We start from the raw sequence: 19378 nt of genomic DNA on the forward strand, positions 1-19378 counted from the left end.
CCCCCTATTTGGCCCCGCCCCTCTGCCCCCAGGGGGGTTATACCCTCCGTTTATACAAAACTGAGAACCCTTTGGCCAATGATGCTCCTGACCAAATTTGGTCAAAATCCTCTGAGCCATTCAGGACAAGTAGCATTTTAAAGGAAAAAGTTGACGGACGCCGGACGCTGCACCATGGGATAAGCTCACTTGGCCCTTCGGGCCAGGTGAGCTAAAAATGGGGAAAGATTTTCACCCTGCTTAACCCCGGAATTACAAGTGAAGATATTGGAGAATGTTCCATCTTTCATGACTTTAGCCTTTATTCCAAAGTACATATTAACAATAACTTTGAATAATTTCCATCTACATTATTTGTTATTAATTTGTTCCACAACCCTATTCTCCAGACAGTCGAACGCTTTCTCAAAATCTATGAAAGCACAATACATACGGTTTTTGAATTGTCTTGAAATATGAATTCAGGAGTATAAAGAAAATATATGATCTATAGTAGAATGTTGCCTACGAAAACCTGCTTGGTTTTCAAGTATAAGATCGACATTGTCTACATATGTATTTAGACGCTCCACTATCAAGGGATGCTTCCAGTCAAATATGGCTGATATCCATCTCTTAGTTCCAGAGAAGAATTCCCTTAAAGCAATATAACCAAATTGCCCTCTTTTGGCCCCGCCCCTCAGTGGCCAGCCCCACCATTTGTACAATTTTGAATCCCCACCACCTAGGGATGCTTCCAGTCAAATTAAGTTAAATTCCAATCAGTGGTAAAAGGGACATCACTAGAAGCCATATTTTTTTTAATTAATGTATGTGTTGTGCACTTCCACTTATGTTACCTCGCTATCCCATATTCATAGTCCGTTCTGACTACTTGAATTGTTCAGGAAAGCCCTGCTAAAAATGTTGCCGTTAATGTCACCTGACAAGGCATGCAGTAAACACAAGTGGTCTGAGCGAGATGAAACGGTTTCCTTGTCAGACTCGATACACAGAAGCTTATACTTACTTGTCCCTTATCGTCTACTGTGACCTTACAATGTTCTCTTGATACATTTGGTAGCTGAATACGTATGTCACATTCATTGGATCTACAAACAGAAATATATTTTTTATCTCAACTCATGTTAGTTACATGCATGGGTTTGTAACAATCCTTCATGTTCCATTACATTATTGCATGTTAAATTATCTTCACCACCCTGCAAATCAGTCATCAAAAAGCTTCAAGATCATGTATATTGGTACATGCATTACAAGCAACAAACAAATGAGGGAAAAACAGGAAATGTATGCATGATCACCTAGCTAGTAAGCTTATTGATAATTTGATATACGGTGAGCTGCTATAATTCTTTCACTTTGACATTTTTCTAAAAAAAAATTCAAATTCACTTTTTCTTAGAATTCTAACCATGATTAGTTAATTAATTGTAAAAAACATTTTTTACAGCAAAACTATGTCTGGGAATGTCATCAAAGTATAGCTTTGATGCTGTGATAAAAAAAAAATCATATCTCAACAACAGAGTCAGGGATGATAATATAAAAATATTACAATGTAACATAAAAAGCTGTTAATAATTATCTAACAGTAAGTGCAATATTATCAAAATTGAATGTCAAATATTTCTGAAGCAATATTTAATTTGGTTTACATAAGACTCAAATAGGAAAACCATGTACCGTGAAAGACTTTCGGCTTGTTATGATCACTGTACTCGAGTGCTGTTCATATAATTGGCAAAAAAACTCATTTAGTCCGTAAACTATTTGATAAATTCTTTTTCTTAATCCTTACCTTCCAAACAAACAAACTGAAGTTGTCAAGGGAAATTGGGCCCCATCTGCACCAGTCCGCTTGATAACAACTATTTTACCATACAGCATACTGCAAAATAGGAATTATTCTGGTCAAAACCATTTTTAACACTAACATAACACCTCTAAACTTCTCAAAAGTCTGTGCCAACTAGAACACATTTCATATGAAAGCATTTGTCATAACAAATTAATGAGTTTTTAATTGCACTCAGGTGTTGAAGGTGTTAAATTTAAGAAATATTCAATGTGTGTGGGTGTGGAATATATAACGATAGTGAGAAAATGGTGGAAAAAAATCAATGAAGGCTACTTGCAGTCACAGTTAATTACTTATTTTTCCATCATTTTCAAACTTAACTATATTTTCCACCATAATATAGACACAAATGTGGATTATATATCTATTCTACCAAGTAAAATGTAATATCCTTTTTTTTGTCTACCTCAGTTTCCATACGTTCATGATATTAAGGTGACCTACATAGTTTCAAGTATTCAAATAAGGTGTATTTTATCATTTCTGAACCTTTGGGCAGTTGGACTATTTTGTCTATTTAACCTTGATATATTTTAGAAGAACTTTTTCATCACCATTCTGTCGATAGACGATAAACATCACACTGACATGCTCTTAACCGCATGTTTATTTCAAGCAATCCATTGACATTGCATGTCAACACATGAAATCAGCAATTTTGACAGATTTACAAACACTTTTTCAAGTTGCATGGTACGTTAAGCAAAACATTCTGACTGTGAGGTTTTAAAAAGATTAAGAGGTTAAATAGAAAGTTTTTTGTTTTGTTTATATCTAGCAAATCTTTAAACACATTACAAAATTAAATCATGTACCATCATTCAATGAAGGACACCAGTCCCAGGACCACTTGTTTACATTTGAGGGAATGCTTTTTTTAAGTGTGTTGGGTCTGTACATGTAGTAAAAAAATACATGCACCGTTTATTGTCAAACCATCATGATTATTCGCTAGTGTCATCAAATTAAATCACAAAGATGGTGGAATAGTGAATTATGTCAAATCATGAAATCAGCAAATGTTACTGTGCTCTAATAATCATTGTAGATTTCATAACATAAATGTTAACAAAAAAGGCTAGATACTTTCAGAGAAAAGAGGCTATTGTAAATATTCCACATAAAATGTTTATTGAATCAAGATCAAGTGAGTGATCCACTGTAATGTGAGCGTTAAGGTTAAATAGCATCTAGACTAAGAGAGTCAGACAGAAATTTCAGATTTGTTCCATCTATGTAATACTCCACAGAGACCAAAATGGCTTTAATGAAGAGGGGTTAATAAACTTGTAAGTCACTCTTTTCCAAGCTTTCCCTATATGAACATATGTTGTAGACAATTAGCAGAGGTGTTAGGTTTAGGGTTAATATACTTCATTGGGTTTCATGAACATTCAACTCAATATGTGCGGATGTGTTGTAGAAAATGTTTATTAAAACCAAAATTAGTAGCCTAATAATTTGAAATTAAATCGCATCTTGCAGTCTAACCATAACCCTAAATATTCTTATTTATTTAAGCTCACAGTAGTGGAAATAATTGCATTACATGTGAACTTAATGCGATGAACAACTCGTCAATTAGCATGTACTCATATTAAAAGCTAATTAAGCCGTTATGAAATTGCAACACAGAACCACAAAGGAAATTAGTCAAACGGCTTTTGGTTATTACTGGTTTGTTGATGTGCAGATTTTTTTTCATGCAAAAATCACTGTGGATCAAATTAACAACTTAAAATTAAACATGTTTTATTTCAGTAATATCATATCAGCAATTCTTTATATCTTAATAAATAAGACATAAAATAACATTGTAAACAACGTTCTCATCTATTTTACACGCCATATTATCAGATTTCGAAAAAGACATTTCAAACTTACCCGCGGAGCCACCACGAGACCACTACTTTGGTAAACAAATCTACTTGGGTTACATATTTTAAATTTAAAAGATAATATATCGTGTCATCTCAAATATAATGCATAAAACTGCAAGTTGACCTTACCTTCCTATCGGCTGTATAAAACAAATAACTGCGCGATGCGCGTACCCCGTAATATGTCGCCGCGCGAAGACTAATACAAATGCCGAGAAGGTAATGTGGTTATTAAGCCTGCGCAGGAAAAAAATAAAACCGGAAGTGTTATTTAAAATGGAATTATGCAAGTCCTTGAACAAAATATTTAGGGACTAATGGGTTGAAATGTAACAAAAAGAAACATTTACACTATAAAAGTTATTTTCCATGCGTAGAATCGTACTTTTTCAATACAACTAAGTAAACACTGGCTCTGCGTATTGATATACTTTCTTTTTTCCTGTGTAAGATTTAAATGTGGCTATTACTATTATACGATTGGTCAGTTGGAATCACCCGCCATTTTTATTGCCTTATATGGAAAAGTTTAAAGGTCAATATTGAATAGAACTGTTAACCTCATTTGCATTTGGCGTTGGATGGTGTCGTGAATGTTATGAATTAGGCGGGTAAGTACGATACTATCTTTACAAGCTCAGATTGTTGTCAATTACTTCTATGATACAATGTGATGTTAATATCAGTCTTTTTTTGTAAAAAATGTGTTTCTATGAACAAAAATGTCATATTTCTAAGAGGCTACGGCAGAACAATCAGAAACCATTCATAACAAACGGTTTATCAAGATAGGATGCAGTTTATTTTTGATCTTATACGAACTGTTATGATTTGTATTGCGCTAAATATGAATTGCACTGACAAGTATAAGCAACATGATCATCTGAAGATGGATTAGTTTGCTTGTTTGAAGTAGGGAACTTTGCCATCAATATGGGAATAGGACATTTTAAACAGTTATATCTATGTTGTGATTTCAACCAATCACATTGCTTTATTTACAAGTACTATGTCACGTGTGTAAACATAGTAGTAAATTTGTAGTAGGCTAAGCGTGACTTCTTCAGCTTGTTTTATGAACAGATGGCATTAAATGCCATTATATTAGATTACATAGTTTCGTTCCACTATCTTACCGTAACAGCTTTATGTGCAAGAAATGTAATCGTCGATAATGTAGATGAATATTACTTGCCAATTATATATATTCAAGTTGTAAGAGTACTGTAGTTATATAGCTATATAAGTTATAATGACAATGTATTCTGTACAGTACCTTATTTCAAATGTTATACCAATATGTTTAGTTTCCATAATTGTTTGCAATTTTATTCATTCAGGCATAATTGCTAGCCTCACATGTAAAATTTGCGTTTGAAACTGTGATAAAATACAAAAAAATATTTATATATTACTGACAGTATATGTATATAAAAAATACATCAAATGATTAAGCTATGAAAAAGTAATTAAGAGTTTTAATACTTATTTAATAATCTGCAGAATGGTACTAAAATTGTCCATAGCTAATAGTCCATTCTGTGTATACCTTATCAGTATCTTTTCATACAATTGTCCAATAGGCTTTAAGAGGAAATGTGTCTTATTTAAGATTCCATCAGGATGCCAGGGAGACAAACCAAAACACCGAAGCGGACAACCAGGCAGACCCCTGCTATTCCAGGAAGTCCAACAGATAATGGGTAGGTCATGATCAGGAAGTATTAGTCAATTTCAATATGGAGTCAAAAGGATAACATTTAACGGACAGGTCATAATTGGTTACCAGATATACAAATATGATAAAAAGTATTTAAATAAGATCAGCTATAAAAAAAGAAATTCTATCTTAGTATGAATCCATGATTACACGACATGTCTGAATTAATTATTATATTATAGAGATAATAGATATAGTGCAGACAATTTGTGATATCAACATAAATACATATTTTATGTTTAGTTTACTGTTACAAATAACATGTACATCAAAATGATAAAGACAATTTCAAAACAAAATACCTTATCAGTGTGCACTATTTTGTGGTTCTCTTCACCAAATGAGACAAAGTAACGGGTGTCTATTATCAGTAATTTCCATTCCAATCTGTTTCAACTTTCATCAACATAGTCCTGCCTCAACGAAATACAATATAGTTCTGAGAAATAATCTTTGTCTTATAAATAACAGTATGGATGATAACTTTCATAACTGGTAAACAGTGCCTTAGGGCTTTTTACACAAGTTATGACTACTGGTAGGACAGGTTACATTGCCTAAGGTATCTAGTAAGGTGTGAGCTTATAAACGCCTGTGAATAGTGCCATAAGGAGGTGTTGATTATATCATACGGCGACCAGTACCATACATACAACCAGCTATCTTGTTAGTACTATAGAATAAAACACATGCCAAAGGCTTTTTTTGCATGTTGGAAATGGTAATTGGTTTGATTTGGTTTTGCCAAACATTCCTTAAAGCAAGAATTAGATCTTCTGGGTTTTGTTTGTATCTCCTGCATTATAAATAAAATAAATGAAATCATGTTTCTGTGTCCACCCAAAAATAATTTTTAAATGACAAATAGTTTGTTTTTCCAGGAAAATTTTGAGTGTGATGACTGGGTTGGAAGGATTAAGTTAGATATTTAAATTTGATATTTTTTCACATTCTCAGAATCTGAGAAATAATATTAAATGTGAAAGACTAGGTAAGTTACCAGGAAATGTAGAGAGCCTCTTGGCTGAAAGTTTAGACCATGTTGATACCAGGTATTTTCCCCCAACTATTTTGTGGACTTGCCAGAGTCTAAGTTTGTGTTGTCCCCCTGGGCTTACTGCAGGATAGTACAGTATTTAATTGACACAATGTATTGAGAGCATTGACATTTTGGTTGTCTTTCAGAATTTTGAAGCCTTTGAGTCCAAAAACTCCGGGATGGCTGTCAGGACGCCATGCAGTTTTTAAGACACCGGGGTCACCTTCCCCAAAGCAACTTAGGACTCGCAGGTAATAAAGGGTCTCTCTCCCAAACACTTGATACTGCCTGTAATAACGACCCATCACAGAAGGATATTACCAAATTCTCCAATAGAACAGTAAAGTTGTTCATGACAGGGGTTCATCGGCACGTTAGATATTAGATCACACACATTTTTGATTGGGAAAAGAGGGTCCTGACAGAAAAAAAAGTCTCCTGATAAACCCTGATGGTTTTCACACAAAAACATGATAGCTGGGACATCACCTGATAAACCCTGATGGCTTTCACACAAAAATATGATAGCTGGGACATTTTCTGATAAACCATGATGGCTTTCACACAAAAACATGATAGCTGCGACATCACCTGATAAACCCTGATGGCTTTCACCCAAAAACATGATAGCGGGACATTTCCTGATAAACCCTGATGGCTTTCACACAAAAATATGATAGCTGGGACATTTTCTGATAAACCATGATGGCTTTCACACAAAAACATGATAGCTGGTACATTTCCTGATAAACCCTGATGGCTTTCACACAAAACCATGATAGCTGGGACATTTCCTGATAAACCATGATGGCTTTCACACAAAAACATGATAGCTGGTACATTTCCTGATAAACCCTGATGGCTTTCACACAAAACCATGATAGCTGGGACATTTCCTGATAAACCATGATGGCTTTCACACAAAAACATGATAGCTGGGACATCCCCTGATAAACCCTGATGGCTTTCACACAAAACCATGATAGCTGGGACATTTCCTGATAAACCCCGATGGCTTTCACACAAAAACATGATAGCTGGTACATTTCCTGATAAACCCTGATGGCTTTCACACAAAACCATGATAGCTGGGACATTTCCTGATAAACCCTGATGGCCTTCACACAAAAACATGATAGCTGGGACATTTCCTGATAAACCCTGATGGCTTACACACAAAAACATGATAGCTGGGACATTTCCTGATAAATCCCGATGGCTTTCACACAAAAACATGATAGCTGGGACATTACCTGATAAACCCTGATGGCTTTCACACAAAACCATGATAGCTGGGACATCACCTGATAAACCCTGATGGCTTTCACCCAAAAACATGATAGCGGGACATTTCCTGATAAACCCTGATGGCTTTCACACAAAACCATGATAGCTGGGACATCACCTGATAAACCCTGATTGCTTTCACACAAAAACATGATAGCTGGGACATCTCCTGATAAACCCTGATGGCTTTCACACAAAAATATGATAGCTGGGACATTTCCTGATAAACCATGATGGCTTTCACACAAAAACATGATAGCTGGGACATAACCTGATAAACCCTGATGGCTTTCACACAAAACCATGATAGCTGGGACATCACCTGATAAACCCTGATGGCTGTCACACAAAAACATGATAGCTGGGACATTTCCTGATAAATCCCGATGGCTTTCACACAAAAACATGATAGCTGGGACATCACCTAATTTAATATTACCTAAGATAATATCTCCTGTTCCTTGTTAGAAACATGATCTTAGTGATATTCAAGCTCCTGCCAAATAGATTAACGGACTAGATCCATCAACAATGTCAGTTGTAATGAATGGCGTCAGTTATCTCCCTTGCATCATTAAAGCTCCATAAGGACAGCATGTTTGTCAATTTCTGAAATGAAAATAGTTTAATTGTCAATTAAGTACAATGTATTTATGTTGTCTAAGATCTTGATGTCATTTAAAAATTTCTGCATATTCTAAAGTTTGATATTAAACTGATGAATATTGTATGTTTATTATTGACAGAACAGTGTGTTCTCTCAATATTAAAGTATTTCAAAGCAACCCAGGCATTAATTAAGTTGTTCTTTTATCAATGAGTCACATGCGTCCATTTTTCTATACATCAGGAAACCGGCTACCTATTTCACTTCTGTGAAGTTTTTCAAGACATAACTCTTACATGCAATTACTATGTGTATATGGTTTTATTAAAAAATGTCAATTTTTAATCGTTTATAGATAATTTATTTTACACAATTTCAGCATTTATTAAATTGATATACATTAATGCAATACTAATCTATGGCAGTATTATTTTTATTGACATTATTTTGCTGCCTGGTTAAAAAACATGTAAGTCCATTGTGTGACTGCCTGGTAAAAAAACATGGAAGTCCATAGTGTGACTGCCTGGTAAACATGGAAGTCCATAGTGTGAATGGCTGGTAAACATGGAAGTCTAATCGAATCTTTCACCCCCTTTGGGGTGAGACAGGGTAATCTCAACCCTCGGGGTAAGACTCCTGAGCTGTCAAACACTTGGCAAGCCTCGTGTTTGACAGCTTAAGAATCTTACCCTATCACTCCCAAGGGGGTGAATAATTATTTGCACACTAAGCTGAAATGATATTGCTTGCTTTTGCAAAACTGGCCTATCCCATTTACACTGTAGCTGGCTGGTGTAGTACCGGTATATACATTCCTCTAGGTGAATGTCTGTCTAGCTAGTCTAACTATTGTTTACCTGGTTTAATATTGTAAATTTAGCAAGCCTCGTATGACCTCTTGATAATGAATTTTAATTATCTGTTGGTAATGGAATCCTATTGGTAAATTCATTTCAGTGTTTTAGATTTTCATTTCTTTTTATGCATTTTTTGTTGTTGTTATTTTCAGGTCATCCATGTACCAGTCAAAGATGATAGAAAAACGATTTGAATCACAGAGTAAGGTAACAAAAGTGGTTTCTGCTGATAAACAACGTATACGTTCTCCTCCGGTTGCTAAACGCACAAGAAGATCATCTGTTTACCAAAAGACAGCTTTGCGATTAGTTGATATTCCTCTATCCCCTGAGTCACACAGCTCCAAACTGGTGTCCCCTAAAGGTGTCACCACCAGGACTAGGAGGTCCTCTGTATACCACAAAGGGGGTGCCAAGCTTGTCCAGATCACAGAAGAAACAGCTGCTACACAGAAAGGGAGAACATTACCTGTGTCTGTCAGACCAGTCGCCAACCTGAAGCCCCGGGATAAATATATTCCAGAGGTTACAGTTAAACAGGAACTAAAGCCACCTCGTCCTGCTCCTAAGTCAGCCAAGTCCTCGCCACAGAAGAGGAAGATTCAGGATCCAGTCAAATCCCCAAAGGCAAAGAGGTTCAAGGTCAGTAGTCCCACAATCCCAGCGGTGATGGTCAAACAGACGACAGAGAAGGCCAGCAGTCCTCAGAGTAAGAGGAAGGCCGCCGCGAAAACTCCAGCAAAGTCCAAAACAAAGAAAACTCCAGTAAGATCTTTGACAGCAAAAACACCTTCAAAATCTACAAGGTCATATCGTAATTCTCCTTTGGTGCGAGAGGTATCGCCTGTGGACAAATCTACACCTGTCAGTAAGACTCAAGGCAAAAAGATAAAAAATCCAGCAACAAAATCCCCAGTAAAGACACAAGCTCCTGTCACTCAGAAAAAAGCCAAATCACCAGCTGTAAAATCTCCAGTTGTTCAGAATAAGGCAAAGTCACCCGCTGCAAAATCTCCAGTTGTTCAGAGTAAGGCAAAGTCACCTGCTGCAAAAACTCCTGTTGTTAATAGTAAAGCAAAGATGCCCGCTGCAAAATCTCCTGTCGTTCAGAGCAAAGCCAAGACACCAGCCGCACAAACTCCTGTTGTTAATAGTAAAGCAAAGATGCCCGCTGCAAAATCTCCTGTTGTTCAGAGTAAAGCCAAGACACCAGCCGCACAAACTCCTGTTGCTCAGAGCAAAGCCAAGACACCAGCCACAAAAACTCCTGTTGTTCAGAGTAAAGCCAAGACACCAGCTACAAAAACTCCTGTTGTTCAGAGTAAAGCAAAGACACCAGCCACAAACACTCCTGTTGGTCACAGTAAATTCAAGACACCAGCAGCAAAAACTCCTGTTGTTCAGAGTAAAGCAAAGACGCCAGCTACAAAATCTCCCGTAGCTCACAGTAAGTCAAAGACACGAACCACAAAAACTCCTGTTGTTCAGAGTAAAGCAAAAACGCCAGCTACAAAATCAGTGTTAAAAAGTCCTGCAAGAAAAATTAAAAAGTCATCACCAGTGAAGGACACACCAGTCCTTAAACTACACAAACAGGTAGTAATGCTAGAACAGAATAAACACCATGCTACTGCAGAGAAAAGAAAACTGTCCGCAGAAGGTGATGACATCAGGAGTCCTCAAGCTTCAAAAAAACTCAAGTCTGCTGTAGAAAGTCTACATGGTCAGACAACTGTAAAACGCAAATCTGTTATTTTTCAATCTCCACCTGGTAGCGGAAAAAGGCTGAAGACACCAAAAAGGCTCCCAAAAACACCAATAGTTAAGCGCAAAACGACACCAGCACGCCATGCGGAGGTGTTGTCACAAAAAGAAGACATTGACCCTGTCAATAAGGGTCACAAGGAAGATCCATTCAACATCACCCTGACTGATGAGGCAAACACATCCATCACCAGCCAGACAAGCAATGGGCTGAACTTAACATACTCACACTCATCACGATGTATCATACTCTAGTCCTCTGGAGGTGTCCTACGACACACTCAGCCTTCACTTGTATAGGGTATCCTCAGTTTCGCAATTTCTCAAATAGTGTCCTAGCCTCTTTGAGACCTCACAGGGTGTCCTAGCCTCTGTTAGTACACACAGGGTGTCCTAGCCTCTGTGAGCCATCACAGGGTGTCCTAGCCTCTGTGAGACCTCATTGGGTGTCCTAGCCTGTTAGTACACACAGAGTGTCCTAGCCTCTGTTAGTACACACAGGGTGTCCTAGCCTCTGTTAGAATACACAAGGTGTCCTAGCCTCTGTTAGTACACACAGGGTGTCCTAGCCTCTGTTAGAATACACAAGGTGTCCTAGCCTCTGTTAGTACACACAAGGTGTCCTAGCCTCTGTTAGTACACACAGGCTGTCCTAGCCTCTGTTAGTACACACAAGGTGTCCTAGCCTATGTTAGTACACACAGAGTGTCCTAGCCTCTGTGAGTACACACAGGGTGTCCTAGCCTCTGGGAGTCCACACAGGCTGTCCTAGCCTCTGTTAGTACACACAGGCTGTCCTAGCCTCTGTGAGTACATACAGGCTGTCCTAGCCTCTGTTAGTACACACAGGCTGTCCTAGCCTCTGTTAGTACACACAGGCTGTCCTAGCCTCTGGGAGTTCACACAAGGTGTCCTAGCCTCTGTTAGTACACACAGGGTGTCCTAGCCTCTGTTAGTACACACAGGCTGTCCTAGCCTCTGGGAGTTCACACAAGGTGTCCTAGCCTCTGTTAGTACACACAGGCTGTCCTAGCCTCTGTGAGTACACACAGGCTGTCCTAGCCTCTGGGAGTACACACAAGGTGTCCTAGCCTCTGTTAGTACACACAGGGTGTCCTAGCCTCTGTGAGCCATCACAGGGTGTCCTAGCCTCTGTTAGTACACACAGGCTGTCCTAGCCTCTGTTAGTACACACAGGCTGTCATAGCCTCTGGGAGTATTCAAAGAATATCCTATGCTTTGTGATTCTTTAGTGTGACCTAGCCTCTTTGAGACCTCACAGGGTGTCCTAGCCTCTGTGAGACCTTACAGGCTCTTCTAGCCTCTGTTAGTACACACAGGCTGTCCTAGCCTCTGTGAGCCATCACAGGGTGTCCTAGCCTCTGGGAGTCCACACAGGCTGTCCTAGCCCCTGTTAGTACACACAGGCTGTCCTAGTCTCTGTGAGCCATCACAGGCTGTCCTAGCCTCTGGGAGTCCACACAGGCTGTCCTAGCCCCTGTTAGTACACACAGGCTGTTCTAGCCTCTGTGAGCCATCACAGGGTGTCCTAGCCTCTGTTAGTACACACAGGCTGTCCTAGCCTCTGGGAGTACACACAAGGTGTCCTAGCCTCTGTTAGTACACACAGGGTGTCCTAGCCTCTGTGAGCCATCACAGGGTGTCCTAGCCTCTGTTAGTACACACAGGCTGTCCTAGCCTCTGGGAGTACACACAAGGTGTCCTAATCTCTGTTAGAATACACAAGGTGTCCTAGTCTCTGTGAGTGCACACAGGGTGTCCTAGCCTAGCTCTGTTAGTACACACAGGCTGTCCTAGCCTCTGGGAGTCAACACAGGCTGTCCTAGCCTCTGTTAGTTCACACAGGCTGTCCTAGCCTCTGTGAGCCCTTACAGAGTGTCCTAGCCTCTGTGAGTACACACAAGGTGTCCTAGCCTCTGTTAGAATACACAAGGTGTCCTAGTCTCTGTGAGTGCACACAGGGTGTCCTAGCCCCTGTTAGTACACGCAGGGTGTCCTAGCCTCTGTTAGTGCACACAAGGTTTCTTAGCCTCTGTTAGTACACACAAGCTGTCCTAGCCTCTGTTAGTACACACAAGGTGTCCTAGCCTCTGTTAGTACACACAGGGTGTCCTAGCCTCTGGGAGTTCACACAGGGTGCCCTAGCCTCTGGGAGTACACACAAGGTGTCCTAGCCTCTGAGTACACACAAGGTGTCCTAGCCTCTGTTAGTACACACAGGGTGTCCTAGTCTCAGTTAGTACACACAGGCTGTCCTAGCCTCTGGGGGTTCACACAAGGTGTCCTAGCCTCTGGGAGTCCACACAGGCTGTCCCAGCCTCTGTTAGTACACACAGGCTGTCCTAGCTTCTGGTAGTACACACAGGCTGTCCTAGACTCTGGGAGTTCACACAAGGTGTCCTAGCCTCTGGGAGTCCACACAGGCTGTCCTAGCCTCTGTTAGTACACACAGGCTGTCCTAGCTTCTGGTAGTACACACAGGCTGTCCTAGCCTCTGGGAGTTCACACAAGGTGTCCTAGCCTCTGGGAGTCCACACAGGCTGTCCTAGCCTCTGTTGGTCCTCACATTGGTTATTTGGGTTTGTTTGTCCTCACATGATGTCTTGGGCACTATTTATCATTAAATATTTTATCTCAGCCTCATTTTCAGAAAACATCAATCTTTATTTATATTGAGGAGATGTCCATTCAATGTATACAGGTGGTAGTGTCAAGTTTATATCAATCCGATGGGACATGTACATTAGTTAAGATTTATTATATTTAAAATATCGGTTTGTATGTTACTATTTGTATGTATATATTTTATTCAAAACAAAGATTTTAAGATTCTATTTATTTTTTTATAGTTATTTAGGTTTTAGGTTTTTTACGAATATTTTTGTTTTTAGTGCACTTCCCATCTTGTATTGATACATTTTAAGTTTAATTTTCTTTTATGAGATATAGAAACATATATAAGTCATCACTAAATTTAGACTTTCCATTGATAACAAAGAAGTTGACTTTGATCAGTGGCTCTGTTCTTTGATCCCATTCCTATGTATTGGGTATTGTAACAAAGATTGAGATATTATTGACAATGTTTAAAGTATAGGTATAGCAGTAACTTATTGATATGGTACTGTTCATGTTAGAACAGTGGAAATGGGAGTTTTACCAGGTTTACAGACAAAGGCTGTGTATGTTATAATGACACATGTACCACTGGTTTGTCTGTAACCTTGTTTATAAAACTGTGAGTGAATATGACTTACAGAGTGGACTATGATATACCTAAACTTTTATTTGGACAACTTATTAAAATATTGATTTTGTGTTGGTTGTTTGAACAAGATTTTCAATTAAATGTCACAATTGGTATAGACCAATGAATGGATTGAATTCATGTAATTATTATGATGCTACAATCCAGGGATTTACCAGCATTTTTCCTGGAAAAACAAATGTAATGTGTCTTTTAAACTGTTCTGTCATTTAAAAAAAAATGTCCAATCTACGGTAGTTTCTAAAAATTCATAAAAGTCAAGAGAGGGAATTCTTTTCTTATAATTTTACAAGTTTGGAAAAGAGCTTGACAAGTTGAGATATTTTTTTCATTTTTGGTTATGTTGAACAGCTAGTGGGGGTGATAAACAGACTTCAAGCTCAAACGACATAGAGCAAGTATTATCAAGTGAATAGAAAATACAGGAAAAGTCATTCCAAACTTGGAATAGTACCAGGTAAGAGCTAATTAAGCAAAAGAAATGAAATTAAATGATGTACTAGATATTGATTTGTTATGAAGATGTATTAATACAGTGAGTATGAGTATGACTATCAAATTTAAATTTTCTCTTTCTCTTATTCTACTTTTCTTCTGTCTTTGTTTATGTCACCTCTTGTAAATACAGAAGTGTACATGATCAACCTCCACTATGATGTCCGTCCTTCGTCACACCTCATTATTAATGTTTAATTTAAAAACTAGAGTTCATTTTCATTGTTAGTTTATGTAGCATTCTTTTTTGTCAATATCTCCATAAACTAAGAAAACACAAGAACTTCTTCCTTAATGCACAGGAATTGTTTCTTAGACCTGTAAACAGCAGAGAACAATGTCTGTTTTGTACTTATAATTGGTTTAAAGCAAACTTTTTATAGTACCGTAGTTTCTTTTTCACTGAGCCTACAAAACATTGCTGAAAGCATGCCTTTATTGAGCCTGCTTATATTAATGTGATCACAGCTGTCTAATGGTCAAATATAAAACCCTTTTAGAGGTCAGTATTATGATATTAACTAGTAGACTAGTTTAGCCTTATTTAACAGGAGATGTTAATGTTCACATCAGAGGTGTGTGTCTACGTATACACTGAGGGAGGTGTGTGTCTACGTATACACTGAGGGAGGTGTGTGTGTGTGTGTCTACGTATACACTGAGGGAGGTGTGTGTGTGTGTCTACGTATACACTGAGGGAGGCGTGTGTCTACGTATACACTGAGGGAGGTGTGTGACTATGTATACACTGAGGGAGGCGTGTGTCTACGTATACACTGAGGGAGGTGTGTGACTATGTATACACTGAGGGAGGCGTGTGTCTACGTATACACTGAGGGAGGGGTGTGTGTGTGTCTACGTATACACTGAGGGAGGCGTGTGGCTACGTATACACTGAGGGAGGCGTGTGTCTACGTATACACTGAGGGAGGTGTGTGTCTACGTATACACTGAGGGAGGCGTGTATGTGAGAAATCACAAGGCTATTTTGTAACTTATCAAACTCAGTTTCGATTTTTGTTTTACTGATGATAAATTTATAACCAATCATTTTAATAAATCTGATTAGTATTTACCCACTTTCGATGTGGCCAACAGGACACGAATGTAGTGTGCCCATGTATGTGTGTGTGTTGTGAGTTTGATGTGTGCCCATGTATGTGTGTGTTGTGAGTTTGATGTGTGCCCATGTATGTGTGTGTTGTGGGTTTGATGTGTGCCCATGTATGTGTGTTGTGAGTTTGATGTGTGCCCATGTATGTGTGTGTTGTGAGTTTGATGTGTGCCCATGTATGTGTGTGTTGTGAGTTTGATGTGTGCCCATGTATGTGTGTGTGTTGTGAGTTTGATGTGTGCCCATGTATGTTGTGAGTTTGATATGGTGGGGTACACATCATGTGATGTCAGATTGTATGTTGTGTAGTTTGTTATGTGCATGTATGATGTCGCGTAAACATGTGTTCTTCATGTGTTTTGAATGTGTTGACTTGTAAACATATTTTGAATGTGTTTTGAGGGCGTTTTGTTAACATGTTGTGAGGGTGTGTTGTTAACATATTGTGAGGGTGTGTTGTTAACATATTTTGAATGTGATGTAAACATATGCGGTAGTCTAGTGGTAGGTTGCCGGGCTCCTGATCGAAGGGTTGCGGGTTCGAGACACGGCATGGCACTGTGTGGTATCCTTGAGCAAGATACTTTATTCCGCTTGTTCCAGTCTACTCAGCTGTAAATGAGTACGTGGTTGGATAGTGCTAGAATTGTAAAATACTAGCTGTGAGCCCCGAAATGGCAGCACCGGCTGTATACTCCCCAGGGAGTTGAGAAAGATATTGGCTGGTTGCAAAGGCCCTATAACCACGGATAATAATTTGTGAACCGCTTTGAGACGACCTACAAACGTTGTGTTAAAGCAGTATATAAGAACCCCAAATTATTATTTTTATTGTGAGTGTGTGTTGTTATAATATTTTTATGAATGTGGTCTGAGGGTGTTGTGTTATGAGTTAATCACTCAGGGAAATTTCCTCCGACTAATGGAGTGGAATTGGTGATAACCTGCTACATTTTGGTAGCAATTTGTTTTGTGTAATTTCCTCTGTCAGGGGAGTGGATCAGTCATGACTTAATACATTTTGATAGCGATTTGTTTTGTGTGTGTAATTTTCTCCTTCAGCGGAGTTGAGTTGATAATGACAAGCTACATCTTGGTAGCTATTTGTTTTGTGTGTGTGTGTGTGTGTAGGTGTGACCTGGCAATTTGTAAAACTTTGGATTCTGGGTTGGCTTCCTTGATAATTACAAATAGGTGCCATTTCTTTTTATTACTAAAAGAACAGATAACTGCATCAACAAAAAAAAATATCAAATTAATATTATGTAAACTAACTTACTGACTCCTCATAGATTTACTGAAAACACCGCCTATTGAATAATGCCCTGGTTTTGGACAAAAGTTGTAGGATAATTTTTTGTACACATATATATGTTTGTGTCAACGTTTTATTGACAGGTACAACATATCCTTGTTAGTTTAGACACCCGTGGAAATATTAAGGACTGAGGAGATTCCGTTACAGGAGATAGCGTGTGTATATGAGGGCATGCTATTAACTTAACTTCCACAATTATTTAGACATATATTGAGTCAAATGTCTTCAGTTTCCCCCCATTTCCCCATTGAATTACCCAGTACTGGGTAAGCTTATCAATTACCTCCCTTTATAGGTCACATGACCTGTTTTACTATAATTCTATAGTTGTGAATCAATTTGCCAATCACCTGCTAAACATTTTTTGGACATTTCAAACACAGACCTGAGATCATTTACTTTAGCATCATATCTAGTCTCTATTCAATGTTGTACCTCAGTAGTTTTGTATCTCAAATTTTAAATCTTTTTCATTTAAAATTCTCATTTAATTATTACTTTTTTTACATTGCTTTTCTTCGTAGTTTGGTTTCAAGTTCTGGTCATTGAAGAATAAGTTACTCTGCAGAGTTATAATTTGTTTTTCACTATCCAGAAATTATTTTAATTATGAAATGATTGCTTAATAATTCACAACCTATAATAATGTCCCCCTTTATTTCATCATTGGGTATATTTCCTCAAGTCCTGAACTAATTTTAGACTTATAGGCAGAGGGAAGTTCTAGGAATATGTCATAAACCATAGCATCAGATGGGTAAGGAGTCCCTTTTGGATACTTTTTTTTTCTAAATAAAAAGAAAATATGAAGGGACTTCTTTTCTTTAAAATAATTAGTTACCTGCGGTTTTCTTATGGTATCTGTACAGTATAACTGATGTCAAGAAATTTCAATGTAAGATTTGACAGTAAAAATGGCAAAGATTTTATATTACAAAATGTAAATGGCAATTTTTTACCATTTTTTTGTTCATTGTGTGAGATGTCATTTGAATGTAGGAGGTGAAACAGCTGTTGGTATCTATGTTTACCACTGACTTATAACTGTTGGTATCTATGTTTACCACTGACTTATAACTGTTGGTATTTATGTTTACCACTGACTTATAACTGCTACATGTTTCATATTTTTCATAATCATCCAAAAAAGAAAATGTAAAAAAGGAGTTTACCTGGGCCCATATTCATGAAACTGTTCTCATACCCAAGCAAGGATTTTGTGCTCAAACTGAATTTTTTTTTTCCATTATAAACTCTTTTTTTTTTTTTTTTTTGTCAATGATTTTGAAAACAATGAAGAGACTTAAAACTGAATACTGTTTTTAATGTTAACATATTTCTTTTTGATGGTTCGACAAGATTTAAGAGAGTTACAAGAGAGTTGGTTTGAACACAGAATCCAGGCTTGAGCATGAGATTGGTTTCCTGAATACAGGCCCTGGTGTCCAAGATGTACCATCCACACACAATGACTGTGTTGTGTAGTTGGGAGTGTGACAGCTGATAGGAATCAAATCATCAATAAGTTTCAAATGCATTGTAATTGTATTGTAATAAGTAATTATGAAAAAAAAAAAATCATTATTAAAATGAAACAGTTATTGCTGACTGACATTCAAAATAATAGGTTCATATTTAGAAAATTCAGCATTGAATCTGAATGACTGCTCTATAGCTATCTTTGTAGAGCCAAGCCTCTGTGACAAAACCAGTTATAGAAATTGCAAACACAAACAATTTCCGAGTTATTAACTTCAATGTAATTCTGTACAAGATTTTTGGTTCCATTAAGAAAGGGGTTCCCACAGAACATGATACTTTCCAGAAGCTGACTTGGTATTTGGGTAATGCCAAATACGTTGCCAGTTTGATGGTAATTAAGTTTAAAACTTGAGATAATTTTTGTTGCTATTTTTCCATGTGAATTCATTGATTTTTGAAATGTTGATGGGATTAAATTTGTATCTTAAATGAATTTTGTCAACATTCAGCAGCTGCTTGCTTTACATGCCTGACACTGCTAGCCTTATGATCCCTCTACCACTGACACGATCCCTCTACCACTGACACGATCCCACTGACACAATCTGTAGATATGCATTGGGCGACACTTTCCTGCAGGACAAAAGCTTCAATATATCTAG

At 37.8% G+C, this 19378-nt stretch overlaps 2 protein-coding genes across 2 annotated transcripts in view; one reads left to right on the forward strand and one right to left on the reverse strand.

Moving 5' to 3' along the window:
• LOC110441594 (proteoglycan 4-like) overlaps nt 1–3974 on the reverse strand; it is a 20328-nt gene extending 16354 nt beyond the window's left edge. The window contains exons 1-3 of the mRNA XM_021484787.1: nt 3871–3974; nt 1802–1891; nt 1010–1091 (exon numbers count right to left, since the gene is read on the reverse strand). Coding sequence (XP_021340462.1) covers nt 1010–1091; nt 1802–1890 — 171 coding nt within the window. The 5' untranslated portion in view covers nt 1891; nt 3871–3974. The remainder of the gene's footprint in view (nt 1–1009; nt 1092–1801; nt 1892–3870) is intronic.
• A 308-nt stretch (nt 3975–4282) lies between these two features.
• Nucleotides 4283–13039, forward strand: LOC110441598 (neurofilament heavy polypeptide-like). Its single transcript, XM_021484790.1, has 4 exons — nt 4283–4352; nt 5354–5444; nt 6647–6751; nt 9407–13039. The coding sequence occupies exons 2-4, from the start codon at nt 5365–5367 to the stop codon at nt 11271–11273; spliced, it is 2052 nt and encodes a 683-aa protein (XP_021340465.1). The 5' UTR covers nt 4283–4352; nt 5354–5364; the 3' UTR covers nt 11274–13039.
• The last annotated feature ends 6339 nt before the right edge of the window (nt 13040–19378 follow it).

Source organism: Mizuhopecten yessoensis, unplaced genomic scaffold (assembly GCF_002113885.1).
Source record: "Mizuhopecten yessoensis strain PY_sf001 unplaced genomic scaffold, ASM211388v2 scaffold716049, whole genome shotgun sequence".
NCBI classification, from domain to species: Eukaryota; Metazoa; Mollusca; class Bivalvia; order Pectinida; family Pectinidae; genus Mizuhopecten; species Mizuhopecten yessoensis.

What these genes read in the sequence shown, in the direction of transcription:
- LOC110441598 (XM_021484790.1), top strand. Translation starts at nt 5,365, where the DNA reads ATGCCAGGGAGACAAACCAAAACACCGAAGCGGACAACCAGGCAGACC. An exon ending in GGAAGTCCAACAGATAATGG is followed by an intron (nt 5,445 to 6,646) that starts GTAGGTCATGAT and finishes GTTGTCTTTCAG; the next exon opens with AATTTTGAAGCCTTTGAGTC. An exon ending in AAGCAACTTAGGACTCGCAG is followed by an intron (nt 6,752 to 9,406) that starts GTAATAAAGGGT and finishes TGTTATTTTCAG; the next exon opens with GTCATCCATGTACCAGTCAA.